This window comes from Coloeus monedula (genome assembly GCF_965178545.1).
Source record: "Coloeus monedula genome assembly, chromosome: 4".
NCBI lineage: Eukaryota > Metazoa > Chordata > Aves > Passeriformes > Corvidae > Coloeus > Coloeus monedula.
In genome coordinates, this window is record NC_138784.1 from 3,454,900 (window position 1) to 3,472,048 (window position 17,149).

Sequence of the window (17,149 nt, forward strand, 5' to 3'; positions counted from 1 at the left end):
AGCAATATGCTAGAAGATGATAAACTACATAGAGAAGTAGTTCAGATGGTCTTGTCTGTCTTTTTCTGTAACAGAAAAGGAAAAGAATCACTGCAAGTTACAGAATTGTGTTTCTTCTGTCTGGATTTTTAAGTAGTAAGAAACTACCATTAACATTACCCAAAACCTCATATTTAAATGCTAACCAATAAGTGATTTCTTCTTTCCCTACAGGGAGGGAACCTGAAAAACCCACTCATTATGGAGCCTAATACATTGTCCCAGAACAGTTAATACTGGCTGCTGTCTATGGAAAAGCCATTATTTTGATGCTGTACTGCAATCCTTCTCTATTTATGTGGACAAACTAAGTGCACAGCAGACATACCTCGCAAGCTCCCCCATTTTTTCTCCTTGTACAACCTCATAAAGAGATTTTTTTTTTTGGATGGCAACACCACTTTACACACTGCATTTCCCTTTTTGAACTTTTGTTTTCATGGTTTCATTAGGGGAGAGACTGATCAGAGACAAGAGCAGGACTCCTCACCTTTACACAGCAGCCCTTGCTGAATGTAGTGGTCACTGTTAGGTCACAATGCAGATGACAGAAAAATGATGCTTCCCTCTCAAATAATTAGTGGATATTGCAGGCAGAAATTAACTGTATTTAAGGAATGTGATGCCACAGATCTCAAAAAGAAGGAATTCAGTTACTTTATTGCAAACATATGTAAAATGTCTGGAAAAGAGAAAGATGATGGGAAACCTTATTGCTCTCTAAACCTCTGGAAAGGAGGTTGTAACCACATGGGGGTCGGTCTCTTCTCCCAAGTAACAAGCAAGAGGAAATGGCCTACAGTTGTACCAGGGCAGGTTTAGATTGGATATTAGGAAACACTTCTTCATGGAAAGGTTTGTCAAGCCCTGCAACAGGTTGCCCAGGGCAGGAGTGGAGTCCCCACCCTGCAGGTATTTAAAAGAGGTGTAGATGTGGCATTTTAGGAACATGGTTTAGTGGTGGGCTTGGCAGTGTTGGGTTCATGGTTGGACTCATGACCTTAAAGTTCTTTTCCAACCTAAATGATTCTATGGCCATGCAAGAGTACCTGAAGGGGTGAAGCACAGAATTGATTCATAATCTTGTGTTTCAGTCAACACAGATTAGAATATGGTTGGGGGTTTTTTTTGCACCCCAACGAATGTGTTTCTGGCTGATGTCCTGAAATAAGGGGAAGAGTTGAGGATGGTGAATTCTTTATGCCAGAGTTAAGCTTCTGCAAAGATAATGTATGACCTGTTGATAGAAACATTTAGCAAGAGCAAGGCACACCCTAGAGATTTCCTGAAGAAAAGATTTCTTTTGCAAAGCAGGACCCACAATTTCACAGCTCTGCTAGGAAATTCACAAATACACGAGCTCATCTCGACTGCTTCCATTTGGGAGAGCTGGGAGTGAGAAGCTATTTTTCCAAAGGTTTGATTCTGCAGTCTCCCATTATACTATCTTACTCTTAGTGATATTCTGTCCTCTCTGAATGTGTTCTAGGCATTTTGTGATTCTTCAGTGAGAAAACTCTATCGTGAATAATATTCTCTCAGCTGCTAAGATTTCGCACTTGTGCTGGTATGCCTTACATGAAAGTCATTCAGCAGCTCAATAATCAAGATGGACTTCCAGATGAAAAGAAGAAAAATGAAAAGAACCATCAGAAACAATGGAGATGGGTTTAGTAGGTGCAGTAACTGGCAGGCCAGAGAACAGAGTGGGGCCACACAGGAACACACAGCATAAGGAAGGAGGCAGCTCCGCAAACACAGGGGTTTGCACAAGGCTATTTTTTTGATCCCACAAATGAAAAAGCCTGATCATAAACATATTGAAGCCCTCAAGATTGTTCTTCACACCTGTAGTGCCTATTTGCTTTGGTAAGCACTCAGTCCTGCTTCTTTGGCACACCCTTACAGAGCACCAGACATACCTAATTCTGGCTGAGTAGTAATTGGCAGGAAGTCACAACTTACTTTTTCTCTGGTGCACCCTCACTGCTTAACCAAGCTCCATTTTCAGAGGCGTAGATGTGGCTCTTCAAGCAACAAGCAAACATTTTCCAAACACCTGTTCCACTCTTGCCATTTCTGAACTCTGCCCCTTGTAATCAGGTACATAATCCTGGCCTTGTCAGGTACATGCACACTGCATTTGCCTGTTGGATATTTGACTCCTTGCAAATTGAGGATTTTTTTTCCAAATCATTATACTACTATCAGCATTATCTGAACCAGGTATTCCTCCACTCATATGCTTGCCAGATCAGATGATACTCATTTAATTTAAGTACACACAACATTTCTCCAGCAGCTTGACATGGATACCTTTCAGGACACGTGTGCATTTCTGCTCTGCACAACTTTGTCAGAAGTAGCCAGTGTGCTGGGCTGTGCAGTGAGGAAGATGTTCTGTGATGGTCCCTTGTAAGGACACTACCTTGATAATCCAACACAATAGAGAAAGCACGCACAGTTTCACAATTATTTCCTTAACAGGCAAACAGGGTTGTCTTACTGTGACAACTTTGTGTGAATGGTGGCTAGGAAACCTCTGCAATTTTCTAGCTGTAGGATCCAGTGATATGCAGAAACAGTCAGCCATTATTAGTAGCTGGAGAATTACCTCCTACACCTCAAATAAAGGTAAGTGAACTAAGTCTCTGCCAACAGGGAAGCTGCAGAATTAGAAGAAACATAGGAAAAACAAGGCCTCAAAAAGAGAGCAGAAAAGGGAGAATGGATTCACATTGGGCTCAGTCTCTAGGCTATAATGGTCCAATGGCCTCTAAAATCCAAACAGCTATGGATTACTGCACAAGCACTTGATAAGAAAACATGGAAAACCAAACCAAGTTGTGATGGATACCTGCTTCTCCTCGAAGGGCCTTCTCCACAGCAACTCCCCTCTCCTCAAGTTGCCTCTGCTTCTCTTCCACTTGTTCCAACTGCCGCTGGATAATCTGTTCAGAGGAGAATGGAGCAGAACCTCACCAAAGCAATTCTCTTGCTCTATCTGCAGCACACATCCAGCACTAAGAGACTTCAGTCAAATTTGCCTTTTCAAAACCAAGTGTTTGTATTCAACAATAATACCCTGCTTCAACAGCAAGCATCACAGATTCTGGTGACAACATACTCCTCACCCTGTTACATCCTAACCCCTAAATTTGCAAACACCTTGATATTCACTCATTTGCTACAACTCCTATCACCTTCCTGAACACTGAACTGAGAGGTGATGCTATTCAGTCAGCTGAGCCCCTGCCCTGAGTTTTTGACAAATCCCATCACCTATAGATGATGTTAACAGTTTTCCAGCAGATTCTCTGGTAATTAAAGGTTCATTTGATAACACTTCACCCACCAGCATAAACTAGCAAAGCAATCAATGATAGGTGAAGCTCCATCAGGCATTGTCTGTGTATCACTGTTCCTTTCAGTGCATCTCCAGCTAGAAAGGTGTTACAGGCATTATTTTTCTCCCTGTAAAACTCTCATGATAGGTTCCTGCCATTCTTCACTTCTCTGTGGCATGACATGAAATTTGAAAGAGGGAGCAGGAGCAGGAACACTCCTGTAGAAAGAGAGGATTCTGTTCTGACACCCTCAGAGGAATGTCAGGATCAGGGTGCTTTCACACAGAGGTGAGTGTGTGCCATGACAAGAGGCTTGTGAGACGCTACCTGAGCTCTGTGTAACCTCTTTAGCTCCTCCTGCTTGGCTTGTCTGCGGGCAGCTTTCTGCACTCGCCGCGTCAGCTTGGCATTCAGCTCCTCTTCTGTGTAGGCCCTCTGAAGGAAGGAAAAACAGCAGCAGATCTTATTTACATGCTCAGAGACATGGGGGCAGGGATGACCATTTTCTCTTCCAAAAATCTCAGAAGGGAGGTGTTCTGTCTTTGCCATGGCTGTGTCAAAAGTCAAGCTTCTGTAGGCAAAGGTGTTCACAGTGCAGTGAGCAACAATTTCAGGATCAAATCAGGAGTGAAGAAGCATTTAAGCCAGCTGCAAAGCTGTGATTTTATATAACATCCCACCCCTGCCTTCCACCACTATATGAAACCTCTTCCCAAAGATCAGATCAGTTTTTATTCTCAGTAACTTTCATTTCTCAATAAATGGATTTAGATAAATCAATGAGTACCATAGAGAGGGTTCATCTTGATGGGGTCCCCTTGATTTCATTTCAGAAGAGGATAAAGGCTTGTCTACATGTACAGTGACAGCAGTGTAAGCTAGGAAATTATTATAGGCTAGTGTAGAATATTACACCACCAGAAGCCATCCAAAAGGGGAAAAGCTATATTTATAGAAATAGAAAGGTATTTACTCTTCTGTCAGTGAAACTAGTTTAAGAATACGTCTTTCTAACACTACTGAAATTTGGTTTAGGATCTTACCAGATACACTAGTTGGATATATTGTAGCCTAGAAAGGCTTTCTCTCAAAGAGTTTTGAGAGTGTCAAAAAAACTTCACAACTGCACTAAGTAAACTACAGCAAAGAAAAAGCCTCTTTTCTCATGTACACATATGTAAGCTTTAAGGGACTGCTGTAAACATGTGTCTTCCACTTCTGGAAGGAGATCTCCTCCGTAGATGGTCAATTTCAAGAACAGAATGTTATGTCAGGCCACCCTGAAATTTGCTTTATCTAGTTATTGTACTGCCACGTTGGTCAGTCTGCCTCTGTTGATGGTTCTCAGTGAACAGAGTTTAAGGCAGGATTACAGCTTAATTAAAAATCCCTCAGGTAGGTCACTGGCAAGCACCATTGTTAAAGCTTCAAGAAGCTCATGCCTTACTCTTTCTTTTTTTAAAGCACAAAATCCACAATGGTACTCAAATCAGAAGGTAAAGTGACAGAGCATGTGGCCTTTCTATCCCCTGTAACACTGTTGTGACTGTAAAGACAAGACAATAAGAATTTCAGAAAGCAGCAACTTCTGCCTTGATTTTAGCTTGATACAGAATTCCACTAAGATTTGAGGGAACCCAGCAATTTTGAAAGCTGCTGATTAAAGTGTGATGATTCCTTTGAACTCACGTTCTAAGTATCAAAAAAGAAGAATATGCAAACATATTTAAGTGCCTTGGAAACCAATTTGTTCTGAAGCTCATAGATCATCCACATCACGGTACAGTGGTGCACTGATAAACGCATGCATTCCAACCAGACATTTCGGAGCTTAATGCATTTTTGGGACACATCCTCTACAAAGAACTTGCTGCCCATGTCTGCTAACATCTCAGGCATGCACAGTCAGTGTTGATGTTAGTGCACATGTGATGGGGAGCTATGGATTCAATGGGTTAATGTAGAGGGGGACATGCAATGCAACAATGGCCAGCTAGTGGGAATGGAGACACTACCTTTGACGAGTATGATCTCTTGAATGCCAAGGCGTGTGGTACATAGATCGACTTTAAAGGGGGAATGGTAAAGGGAAAAAAATAAAAAAGAAACGTACAAAATGAAGCAAAATCAGTTCAACATTGAAAACAGATGCACAGTAATAAAACAAAGTGGTTTTTACAAGAAACAAAATTGTGCAAATGCTGAACGTGACCCAGACTGATGAAGCACAATGGAACTTCTGGCTACAAAATCAAGTTTCTAGCACTTTTCTGAAGGCAATTAGTTTTGGCAGCCTCCCTGAAGATACAGTCAACTTGGAAATACCTTTTTCCAGAGGAATTATTTGGCCTTTTTCTGCCCGTATGAGTACAGAATTCCGGCTTAAGATTTGGAATAATGGCTTATTTCTGGAGCATATTTAGTTTGAAGTGGCTCAGCCAACCATGTATTTACTCTGTCACACAACTCTCCACTTACACTCTGATTTACAATCTCTCCTAGGAGTTGTGTTTATTCCATAGTTTTAAATTATCTCTATTTCATAGAAATTATAATTTACATGTAACCAACATCATAAATATTATTCACTGCTTCGTGAACTAAGAAACGCCAGATGGGCTCAGAGTGGGTTGTGTCTCCTGCAGTAATGGAATCTCCTTGCCTAAAAGGAGAGCCTCCAAAGATCTTGAGGAGCTAAAATTGGAGGGGGAAAGGAGCAGGAAAAGGAGGGGGAAATCACTACTCTCTCTAGCCAAGGACATTCTAGGCTACCCTGTACCCAAATATAAGGCAAGTAAAGCACTTAGCTTTATTTGCTAATAAGAGAGGAAAATTTCCCTTCATGTCATGAAGTCCAGAAGGCATTGTGCCACTCTGGGCAAACAGACAGCATTTTGCACTTTCACATTCAATTAACTAAAACCAGTCACAAATGAGAAGCCAGAGAACACCACCAGCACGTTTGCACGCTCCAGGAAAAAGCAAGCTACCTGTGGTGGTAAAACAGATGTGAGCACACCACCACAGCAGTACAGGAACAATGACAAACACACACACAGTGACATACACCTACAAACACAACACCCACGGGGCAGGAATGCTTTACAAGATGCTTCTCTTCAAAGACACCACCTTAAACAACACTGAATTAATTCACTGCTGATCACAAAGAACAGGCTAAACAGAGCAGGCTGTCTGGGAAGCAAGCTCACTACATTAGCAAAAAAGCAGCACGAACAGGATTTCAGTTTGGAGAAGGGGTTCACATAAAAGTTAAGAAGCACACAGTAAGTCAGCTCTCACCCATAATAAGTAGCAGGCAGTTTATAACTTAAAAAATACAACTCCTGCCCCAAATCAGTACAAACCCAGCTTGGTCAGACTCGAAGTTTGGTTACATTTCTTTTGACAACAAGGCATTCCAGTGTTTGCATATATATTCTACATCCTTAGACAGGATGCAACAAAACAAGCTAAGTCGAGTTTTCCCATCCATGTCCTCTAAATAAACACATTCTCAAAACTATTCTTAAGAAAACTCAGCAGAGGCTGAGTAAATACACTCTTAATGTAACTCCAGTAACAGCAATTGAGGGAAAGTGAGACACTACCCCCATACCCTCGGCAGAGCTTGTGAGATACTTTCAGTATGAGGATTCCAGGCATCTGCCACTGTCACCTACCATCCCCTCCAGTGCTTAGAGATGAGATCTTTCTTTCTGCAAGAGCCATTTTAAATCTAAGTGGCTCAGCATAGAAACAAAATTACCATCAAGGCAGTCCAAAGCCTGCAAACAAGGATGGACATTATTGCATCCTTGCCTCCTCTGGAAGGAGCTCCGAGGGCAGAGCAGTAACTCTAACTCTTATCTGAACCCCAGGTATTGGGTATGTCCTCTGCTGGCCCCAGGTACCTCATTCTTCTGCATCTCTTGGAAAATGCAGAATTTCTCATGAAACGCCTTGAGGGCATGCAAGGGGGAATGGAAGGGGGAGAGAAAAAAGGGAATAAAATAAAAACAGAATAATCTTCCTCTCAGATGAGATCTAGACCAACTAGGGAAAGAGATTAAAAGAGAGATAAGTAAATACAGAAAATTCCTATTTAGTTCATCAATTTCTTCCACCAGCCTTAAATTCATTAGCTATTCTAGTTCATTCTACTACATATACTTAGAAAACATTTCATATGACACTTCAATTTGCAGTACTGCCACACCTTTGCCATTTCAGCCAAGGATTAACTCAGCATCTGAGACTGATTTGTGCACATGGGACAACAGGTCTGAGACAGGAGGAACAGGCCTGTGCCTGTCACATTGCCCTCCCAGATGCTCTCTTCTTCTTGAGCTTTTTTAACATGTGTACCAGGCACCACCAGGAAAGAACAGTGGGAACACAGTTTTCATTTTGGTGTACCAGAAGAGCCTTAGTGTTCTGTGGGGTCAGTACAATCTCTACTTATTCCTCCAAACCTTGTCAATTCTGTCTAGCAGAGCTTAGAGGCTCCCAGCAATGAAAATAGGGTTCTTCATTACTCTGATCAAACAATTCCTTAAATTATTCCCTTGTTTTTGCTTTAATAGTGACATTCTAAAATTAAATCAAATAGCCGAAAAACAGCTAGCTTTGAAACTTTGCTTTCACCATGTATTTTCCACATAAAAATGTGTGCAATTAAACTAAATCCTTATAATAGATCTTTAGGCCAGTAAGGAGGGTGCACAGTGAGCTCCCTACCCTGGACTTCAGGAAAGCAGACTTTGGCTTCTTCATGGATCTGCTTAGTAGAGTGCCATGGGATAAAGCCCTGGAGAGAGGAGGGGCCCAGGAGAGCTGGTTAATATTCCAGGATTGCCTCCTCCAACCTCAGAAGCAACGCATCCCAACAAACAGGAAGTCAGGCAAAAATGCTGGGAGGTCTGTGTGGATCAACAAGGGGCTCCTGGACAAACTCAAACAGGAAAAGAAGTCTACAGAGGGTAGAAGCAAGGACAGGTAGCCTGGGAGGAATACAGAGAAATTCTCCAAGCAGCCAGGGATCAGGTTAGGACAGCTAAGGCCCTGATAAATTAAATCTGCCCAGGGACATCAATGGCAACAAGGAAAGCTTCTGTAGGTACATCACTGATAAAGGAATACTAGGGAAAACACAGGCTCTCTCCAGAAGGAAACTGGAAATCTGGTCATCCAAGATATAGAAAAGGCTGAAGTACTCTAACTTTATTGCCTTGATTTTCACCAGCAAGTGGCTCCAGCCACACCATCTCAGTCACAGAAGGGGCTGGGAGAATGAAGAACTGCCCGTGTAGGAGAAAGTCACATTTGAGAACATCTAAGGCATCTGAACGTGCACAGGTTCTGAGGGAATTGGCAGAGAAAGGGCCTAAGCCACAATCCATCATATTTGAGAAGCTGTGACAGTCGGGTGGAGTTCCCACTGACTGGAAAAGGGGAAACAAAATCCCATTTTTTAAAAGGGGAAAAAGGAATACCCAGGAGACTACACACCAGTCCGTCTCCTTGCAGTGCCCAGTACAGTAATGGGACAGTTAGACAATGGATCCTCCTTATAGCAGTAGAGAGTAGCTTGTAATCATGAAAACAAGTGAAACCATCTTATTTTAGATTGGACACTCAGCAGACTTACAGGAAAACCTGCTCCCTGGGAGAAAGAGTAAAAACAACAACATTAATCACCCAAGTTTCTGATGGGATTCTCTGAGTCTGTGATCTGAACGGTGCTAGATCCATCTAAAAGGCATTTCCCACCTACGTACCTCTCGTTTGGATTTCTGGGAGGAGCGTTCCAGAACATCGTCACTGGAGAGGTCGGAGTCCTCTGAGAAACTCAGGTGCTGACGGAGCTGTAAATCTGCAAAGTCGGGAATAAAAAAGGGAAGTTAGAGAAGTGATAATGATCCTTTCTGTAAACTCTTCAGAGGTCAGTTGAAGGCTGTTTGAGCATGAAAAATACTCAGTCCTTTCATGTCAGTCTCAGTTGTTTTGCCTGTGAGGGACCAAAGAAGCCCTGCTCCACAAAATGACCAGCACAAGTTTGAGCTTTGTTTTAAGAGAGCATCACTTACTTCAACTGCTGTCAGAAATGGTCATGGTTCTCTCTTTGTACTGTATCAATGCTCTTAGCACAGATACAGCACTTGGAAGGACAGCAGCTGGCTCTATTTTGGCTGTTTGTACAACGCCAGAGAAACGTAACACGTTCGCTTTCAATCGCATTTAGGGGTAACTTCTTTACTGTATCCCAAGCTGCCATTAAACATCTCGGCCTGCAACTGGTGGACATGGGAAAGATTTACAGGAGGCTGCAAAATCCCTCCTTCAGAGATCAGCAGACAGCCATCAGATTGCTGAGAACAGGAGTAACAGCATCTCTCAAGTCTTCAACCGCCATGGAGCCAGGTGGAAAGAAAGAAAAGAGACCAGCCAAAGGAAACATGAAGATCAGATTTAAAATAGGGATGAAATGCCACAAATCCCAACAAAAAATTGTTTCTCAAATGTAAGGCAGAAAAAAGATGTGCCCTGTACACACTGAGAGTTGAACTCTTAGTTAGGGTTCCATTTTTTTTTCAGTGGATTCTGTCAATACACAGACACACAAATCCAGTCCCTTGCACTTACCCTGCTCTGCCCGTTTGACACTGGGGAGCAGCAGCATTCAGCAAAGCAGCTGAATGACAAAGCAAACCAAAACTACTTTGAAGGATACTTTGGAAAAGTAGGAAAAGCACACAGTGCAGAGGCACATATCTGTTATACCTGCAGCTGTAATCAATGGAGAGGCCTTGTGCTTGCCAGAATCCACAGTGGCATTACTTGAGGGAGTACTTGGGCAGGATTTCTCATCAGCCTTTTTCTTCTTGTCTTTCTTATAGCCAGAGAAAACAGACTTCCATAACGACCTAGGCTTTGTTGCTTCCTCTGTCCCACCACTAGATTTGTCAGAAAGTCTGCTATCATTTTTGGATTTCTTCTCCTTTTTGTTCTTACGAGGGGAGAAGAGAGAACTTCTTTTCTTACTCTTCCCACTGGAGCCTTCTGAAGAGCTGACAGACCCTTCAGGTCCAGCCATATCAGCAGGAGGAGTGGAGAACTTCTCAGTAGCAGAATTATGTTTTCGTGCGGATCCCTCTGCTAATTTCAAGGCCAAATGCTTTGGAGAGTCATAGAACAGCTCTTTGGTCTTCAAGGGCATGGAAGATGCCTTTCGTGCCCTTGTGGCCCCAGCAGCAGCAGCCATCTCCATATCTTTCATCTTACACAATTGTTTAGCCATGGCATCACGGAGCACCTGGCTCTTGACAGACTTCTCTCTGGCTCTCATTCTTTCTTCAGCAAGCTCCTTGGCCTCCACAGAAATGTCAGGGAACACTCTCTTCTTTTGGTGACCCCCTCCTTCCAGTGAGGGTGGACCACCATTTTCTTTGACCAAGGGCAAAAGATGTGGTTTCTCTGGCCTTGGCCTACTGGTAGGAGGTGTAAAGAACTTCTCGTGAAGGCTTGAGTCCTCTGTCCTGTCATCATACGTGTCCTCCACATCATCAGCGAACGGAATCTCATCCACGCTCTCTGCAAACGACTTCCGCACGTCGTCTCTCTTGGCCGGGGGGGACTCCTTGGCAGGAGGGGCAGGCTCCTGGTGTCGGGGAGCAGGAGGTGTTGATGCTGGTGTTGGAGGTGACCTGGCTTCGACCTCGTTCTGCCAGAGTGCTTGGTACCTCTTTCTACGCAGTGTGGCTGGTTCCTCATTCTGAGGAGGTGGTGGGGGTGGGCTCGATGGAGGAGTCAGCATGGTGGAGTCGGAAGTGTTGAAGCTCTGGCTAGCCATAGTTCTCATGTTAGATGAGCTCTCCTGAAGGCCAAGCCCAGAACTGCTGGATACATCTCCCCGTACTTCACTGGAAATCCTTAGCTCTTTTTCTGATGGAGACTTCGGCGTGAGCAGAGAAATCTGCTCATTTTCTAACTTGGACAGTCCCTGTCTTCTTGGGGCAGGCTGGGGTTTCACAGGAGGGATCCTTTCATCCCCTGAAATATTCCTGCTATTGAAAGTCTTCTGAGGAGTTGTCTCCAGAGCAGACACAGTGAAGTTACTCTCTGAGCGCTTGTTTCTGTCCACGGGGGTGAGCCCTAAGCTCCTCCGGATTTCAGCACTCTTCATCCAGAACTCTTCCACAAGGCTGCTCCGTTTCAGGGCTTCTTCTGCAGTAGTAGGGCTCCCCAGTTTTTCCACCTCACCATCCTGGCCCCTAAGGGCCAGTTTGGCCAAAGGAGTAGACGTTAAGGCTGGGACAGGTTGGAAACATACTGGAGGCTCCACTGGGGATGGAATGGCTGTTTCAGCAGAAGGCAAAGGCTGGGAACAGATAGGCAGTTGAGGAGACACTGGGGATGAAGCCAATGCTGGGGCTCCTGGCTGAGACTCTGCTAGTGATGGGGGTGCAATGGCCTCTGGTGATGCAACCGGCTGGGACAACACTGGAGAAGGTGGCACCAAAGGGCTCTTAACTTTCCTGTCTTTGGGAATTTCATCCTGTGGACTTTCCTCAAGAACGAAAGGCTCAGGAAAAAAGCGTGGCTCTGGGGACTTTATTGCACGGCACACTTCGGCCAGGGGATCTTCTACATCCTACAAAAAAATGAAAAAGGGAAACATTAATAGTCACTGGGCACACCAGAATACGTTTCTTTTTTTTTTTTTCTGCTTTTAACAAAGCTAGAAATAAGGAAACCATCCAAGTATCAAAATATGAAAAAACCCACGTATGGCATCCCATCAGCAGGCATTGAACATCACTTAGGATTTCTCAGCAGTGTGGTGTGCTTTTCTGCCCCATTGTAAACTGTGCTTGGTAGATGACAACAAGGCAAATTGGATTTTTTGAAGAAAAACCACTAAATTAAATTCCATAAGTCTATTTCTATCTTTTCTCTCTCTCCCTTTGAATCTCCGACTCTGTGTATTGCGGTGGTCCCTTACCTCTGACAGATTTGATCCAAGTCTCCCCAGCTCCCACTCGTATGGCACTTTGCTGCTGAGGAGCACCTGCTGCCATGTTTTCTCTGTTAAGAGTAAATTAGGCTGCAATTACCTTGTCCCTTAATAAGCTGAGAAATTTTGGTTTTCCTCTCCTGCATCCAGACTGCCCTTTTACTCAAGAGCACAGCTCATTGTTTGACAATTTAACCCTTTGGCAGCAGACTCCTCTGACTGAGTTCTGGTATTCCAACAGCATCTTCTGCTCCAGTTTTCTTTGGAATGCAGACACACGACCATCAGAGCATAAGCCTCCCCCACTGTGTGTTTGTGTGACACATTAAACACACAGGTCTTGAGAACTGCATTTAGGCCTTGTCCTAACGTCTGCCTGCTAAACAATAACTGTGTCTGATAGAATCATTAGATGGACATAAAAAACCAAACTTTATTTTAATGGAAAGCGAATGTTGTCAGCAATTGCTGTCAGCAAACCACACCCAGCCCACTGTAAAAGTAAACCGGTCTATGTCAAAACTCTCCAAGATAATATTTTAGCAATTCCTTAAAAAAAACCCAAAACCCCAAAACATTTGGAAGGGAAAACTTGAATTGAACATTTTAAGGATCATGTACTTCCAGCTCTTAGACACTGCAGTACATTTGCAAGCTGCCTCCCAGGGCTGCCAACATGACCGTACAACACTGACATGCCTCACGTCCTTAAGCTGAGCTATGTTGAACTCTGGAATAAAGAGGTACTGCTTTGGTCACTACTGTAATTTTCAACTGCAACTGTACAGAATCTGCTGTTGGTACATAAAAGACAGCCAGACCAGGCTAAACAGGAAACACCTTCCTTATGGCTCCCCTCATTTGTCACATTTCCCTGTTGTTAACTGCTCACTGAAATTAAAATGCCCTGTGTAATTCTTCCCGGGGCTTTGTGATGGTGTGGCTGTGATAAAGCCACTACACTCTGAAGACAGGAAAGAAAGATAGTATATGTTATATTTTAAGCCTAAATGAAGTGAGATTTCAAGAGCAACATAAATATTAGAGACAGGAAAGAAGGAGAGCCCACTGATGTCAGTCCTCATTAGGTTATCCAACAAACTCTTTCATTGAACTACAGGTGCTAAGTAGAAAATGTCAAAGACTCCCTTTCTTACCTCTGCTTGTTTTGCTTTGGGACTAGCAGCTGGAGACAGAGGAAGAACACTGTCACTAGGGGGCTGGATAGGGATGGATGGCTTGCATGGATCTAGGGAAAGGAAAAATGTTCCAAAAACACGTAAGACCATTAATATTCTACTTTTTTAAAATGTTATACACAGAGAGTAGTGACAAATATCTCGGCTTTTTACAAATTCTGGATGCACATCTGTAACACAGACATAAATTTTTAAATGTCCAAAATAGTACAAGCTTTTTAATGTAACAACTTCTACAAGAAAAAAGAAGTTAGAAGCGTTCTCACATTTTACAAAGCTGTAATCAATGGATTCAGAACATTCTTCTCAAAATGTTAATGCAAGCACAGACCTTGCCACTGAGAATAGTGAGATGGTTCAAATCCAAGAGACTCTCTTCTCCTAAACCCCATAACTGTATAGACTATCTCAAATCCAATTAACATCATTCAAGCACTGAAGAGAAAGTGATTACCTTCTGTCACACTGTGAGAAGCACCTTCTGCTTCTTCTTCTTCATCTTCTTCATCCTCAGAGACTTTTAGCTCTGGCCCTTCTACGTGTCCCCGACGTAAGCGAAACTCCGCCTCTGCATCAGACGCGATGTCATCTGATCATGGATGGGTGGGAAAAAACCAAGAGAACCTGGATACAAGTCCATTGGGACATAATATTTCCTATTCATGTGGTGCTAACCACTTTCATAACCTGAACACCTAAATGTTCACTCCTTTCTCGGTGTGACAATTAGTCATTTAAGCAGTAAATGTAAGCAGTAAATGATTGGACTGTTAGTACCAAGAGTTAAACCAGCAACTGAAGTCCTGCCTTATCAGTTCTCTGGAAAATTTTCAGTGTTTTCTGCCATATGCAGTTAATTTTACAATGGCAAGGGAAGGATTCTGATGCAGTATTATGGAACTTTCACAAGTTTAATTCTATTTTTGTTATTCATCAGGATCAGCAGAGAATACAGACACAAGACACATGGTGAGAGGACATGAGAAATTCATTACATAATCCAGGACACTGAGGTTCTTCTCTTTCTTTTTGTCCCTCACTCCTGGCTGCCTCTCGAATATTTGAAACAAACTCCCACACCTCTAAAAATAAGACCAGGTTTAAGTACCCTCATGCAAAGTGTTCATTGCCAACACAGTTCTGTTCACACAACAGGTTTAAAGGCGGCACAGTGGTACCCTACCATCGTCCAGCTCTGCACCCGTGTCTCCCTCTTCACCTGCCTGCCCTTCTGTGTCTGCAGGCTCTGTGCCCAGCTCATCCTCCACATCATCCTCCTCACATGGAGCTAGAATATATTCAAATATTGAGGAAAAAAAAGAAAAGAAAACAAACACTACACAGTGAAAACGTTCAATGTAGAACTGTACCAACAGTTTATACTGGAGATGTTTATTAATTACTGTCAAAACAAGAAATCCTGACATGTGTCACCTGGAGAGACATCTATGGTGAAGTGACACTTGCAGACTCCAACGAATCAAGGAACGCCTGCCCTTGGGGAGTCTCCAAAGGCACTTGCAGTGAAAGCTGCCAGGGCTTTTCTGAGCAACAGATGTTATGAAAAATTAAACAAGAAGGGGACTGGGAGGACCTCAAACCAGAATAAAGGTTACTGTTCTCCCAGGAAGATTTTGGTTTTTTCTTTACCACACCAGAAAATTACCACCACTTGATAGCATGTGTGTATTAGGTCAAAACTGAAACCTCACAATTAACCAGGACTGTTCATCTTGAAACAGGCTTTGAGGGTGTAAGTGAAAGACAGAGTCTAGGTACGGGACTGACCATTATTACACTTGGAAACTGTTTAACTCTGTGCAGCTACAGCAGTCTTTGGTAATAAGGTCTAAGAAAATGCAAATGCTGTACAAGCGACTAGTGCACAAATTGAGATACTTTCAAGTAATTAAAATGACATATACAAAACCTTTTTTCTGTCACAGATCATTAATTGAGATACTTTTAAGTAATTAAAATTACATATTCAAAACTCCTTTTTTCATTTACAGACCACAATTTGATTTGCTGGGTCAAAATAAAGAAGGGATTCTTGAATTTGTAACTCTGAGAACTATGACATCTGACACTACTGCTTGTGACAGGATTTAATTACAGGAGGAGAGACAAGACCAAAGTGTGGTATATAAATTTCATTATTAAATGATACTTTAAAAAAAAACCTGTGCAATGGATGATTTGCTGCCTTTTTTGGGGTTTTTTTTGGTTAAACATTTTCATCAAACATAACTTAAATATTAAAAAAAGCGAGCACTTCCAGTTTTTTTTTCCACAGTAGCATCAGTGAACTACAATTTTAAAAGTGTGCAGCGAGTTATCAATTCACATTCAACAACATGCAGACATTTAACTCTGTTGTACACCCTGCTGCAAATGTGTACACAGCCAGCATGTCTTATGAGGCAATTTGCCAATTTTAAACATAGGATACAGCTCTATACCAATGATAAGAGATGTTTATAACTACCTTGATTGCACCTGTACCAGTAACCCAAGTGGTGCAAGTCTCTAGGCCTGAACATGCAGTGTCACACTGTCCTCCTGAGGAGGGCACCAGGCACAGCCCCCAGCAGTGAATTCCCAGGGGAGGGCTGGAGGCTGTTTCCAGCCTAAATGCAGCCCCCTGATTCTGGATGGCACAAGTTAAGCCATGTGGGAATGAACCATGGTGGGCCAGCTTCCTCCCGAGTCAGGGAGCAGGATCTGATCCTTTGGTTTTTTACTAGTGACTCTTGGAACTATTTCTATCACTGCTAATTAAGACAATCTCGAAAACAAACTAACCCTCCCTAAAACTGAGGTCTTGCAGCCTCTCCCTTAATAAGGGTGTTTGCTTATTTCAAAACAGCCTTCAGCAGGTGGTTTGTCTTCTTCCTTCAACCTGAGAACTTTCTTTTTTTCATGCTCTGTAGTATTATTCAGACAGAAATGTATGGACTAGTTTATTTTGTCAGCTACTCTGAAAAGGCAGTTCCACTCATGTGTGATCACGTACAGGCCTATTCCTTTACATCAGAGGATTATCAAATCCAGACCCTCACCAATGCCAAGCACAGGAAAACTTAATCATGTGGCAAAGGCTGGACTGCCCACAGAAGCATTTATAAATCTACTGAACAAAATCAAACCATACTCCAGTCTGATTGCTGCTTAGGAATGCAATAGCTTATGTTACTCTGGAAATGATAATGTCATGGAATGGCTTTATGGTAACAGCAAATGTGAGTAATCTTAATCAAAACTTGCAAAAAACATGATTGATGTTAAGAATATCTGAATCCACAATTATGTATGTGTGGGTCTTCAGATCTGGAAACCATGAATGAACGTGACACACACACATTGTGTTGGAGAGAGAGGAGAAAATCAGGTTTTAAATAGGTTGATACACAAAAACTCAATGGAAGATTACAGATGCATCAATAAGTAACAACTTGGTGCAAGGGTGGATCCCCTTCTGAGGGACACGGAAAGCTTGCAGGTGGCTGGTTATATTATACATATACTGTGCATATACATATATGCAG

The 17,149-nt window shown here is 42.7% G+C and overlaps 1 protein-coding gene across 15 annotated transcripts in view; it reads right to left on the reverse strand.

Moving 5' to 3' along the window:
• The window catches only part of MICAL3 (microtubule associated monooxygenase, calponin and LIM domain containing 3), a 158,148-nt gene that overhangs the window by 19,130 nt on the left and 121,869 nt on the right, over nucleotides 1-17,149 (reverse strand). For 13 of the 15 annotated variants that reach the window (XM_082281067.1, XM_082281079.1, XM_082281076.1 and 10 more), the window contains 7 exons: nucleotides 14,785-14,889; nucleotides 14,056-14,190; nucleotides 13,560-13,651; nucleotides 10,170-12,039; nucleotides 9,167-9,261; nucleotides 3,714-3,821; nucleotides 2,897-2,990 (listed from right to left, as the gene is read on the reverse strand). In XM_082281067.1, the coding sequence (XP_082137193.1) occupies nucleotides 2,897-2,990; nucleotides 3,714-3,821; nucleotides 9,167-9,261; nucleotides 10,170-12,039; nucleotides 13,560-13,651; nucleotides 14,056-14,190; nucleotides 14,785-14,889 (2,499 nt within the window). The remainder of the gene's footprint in view (nucleotides 1-2,896; nucleotides 2,991-3,713; nucleotides 3,822-9,166; nucleotides 9,262-10,169; nucleotides 12,040-13,559; nucleotides 13,652-14,055; nucleotides 14,191-14,784; nucleotides 14,890-17,149) is intronic. The other 2 variants (XM_082281068.1, XM_082281078.1) reach the window with 1 other exon arrangement.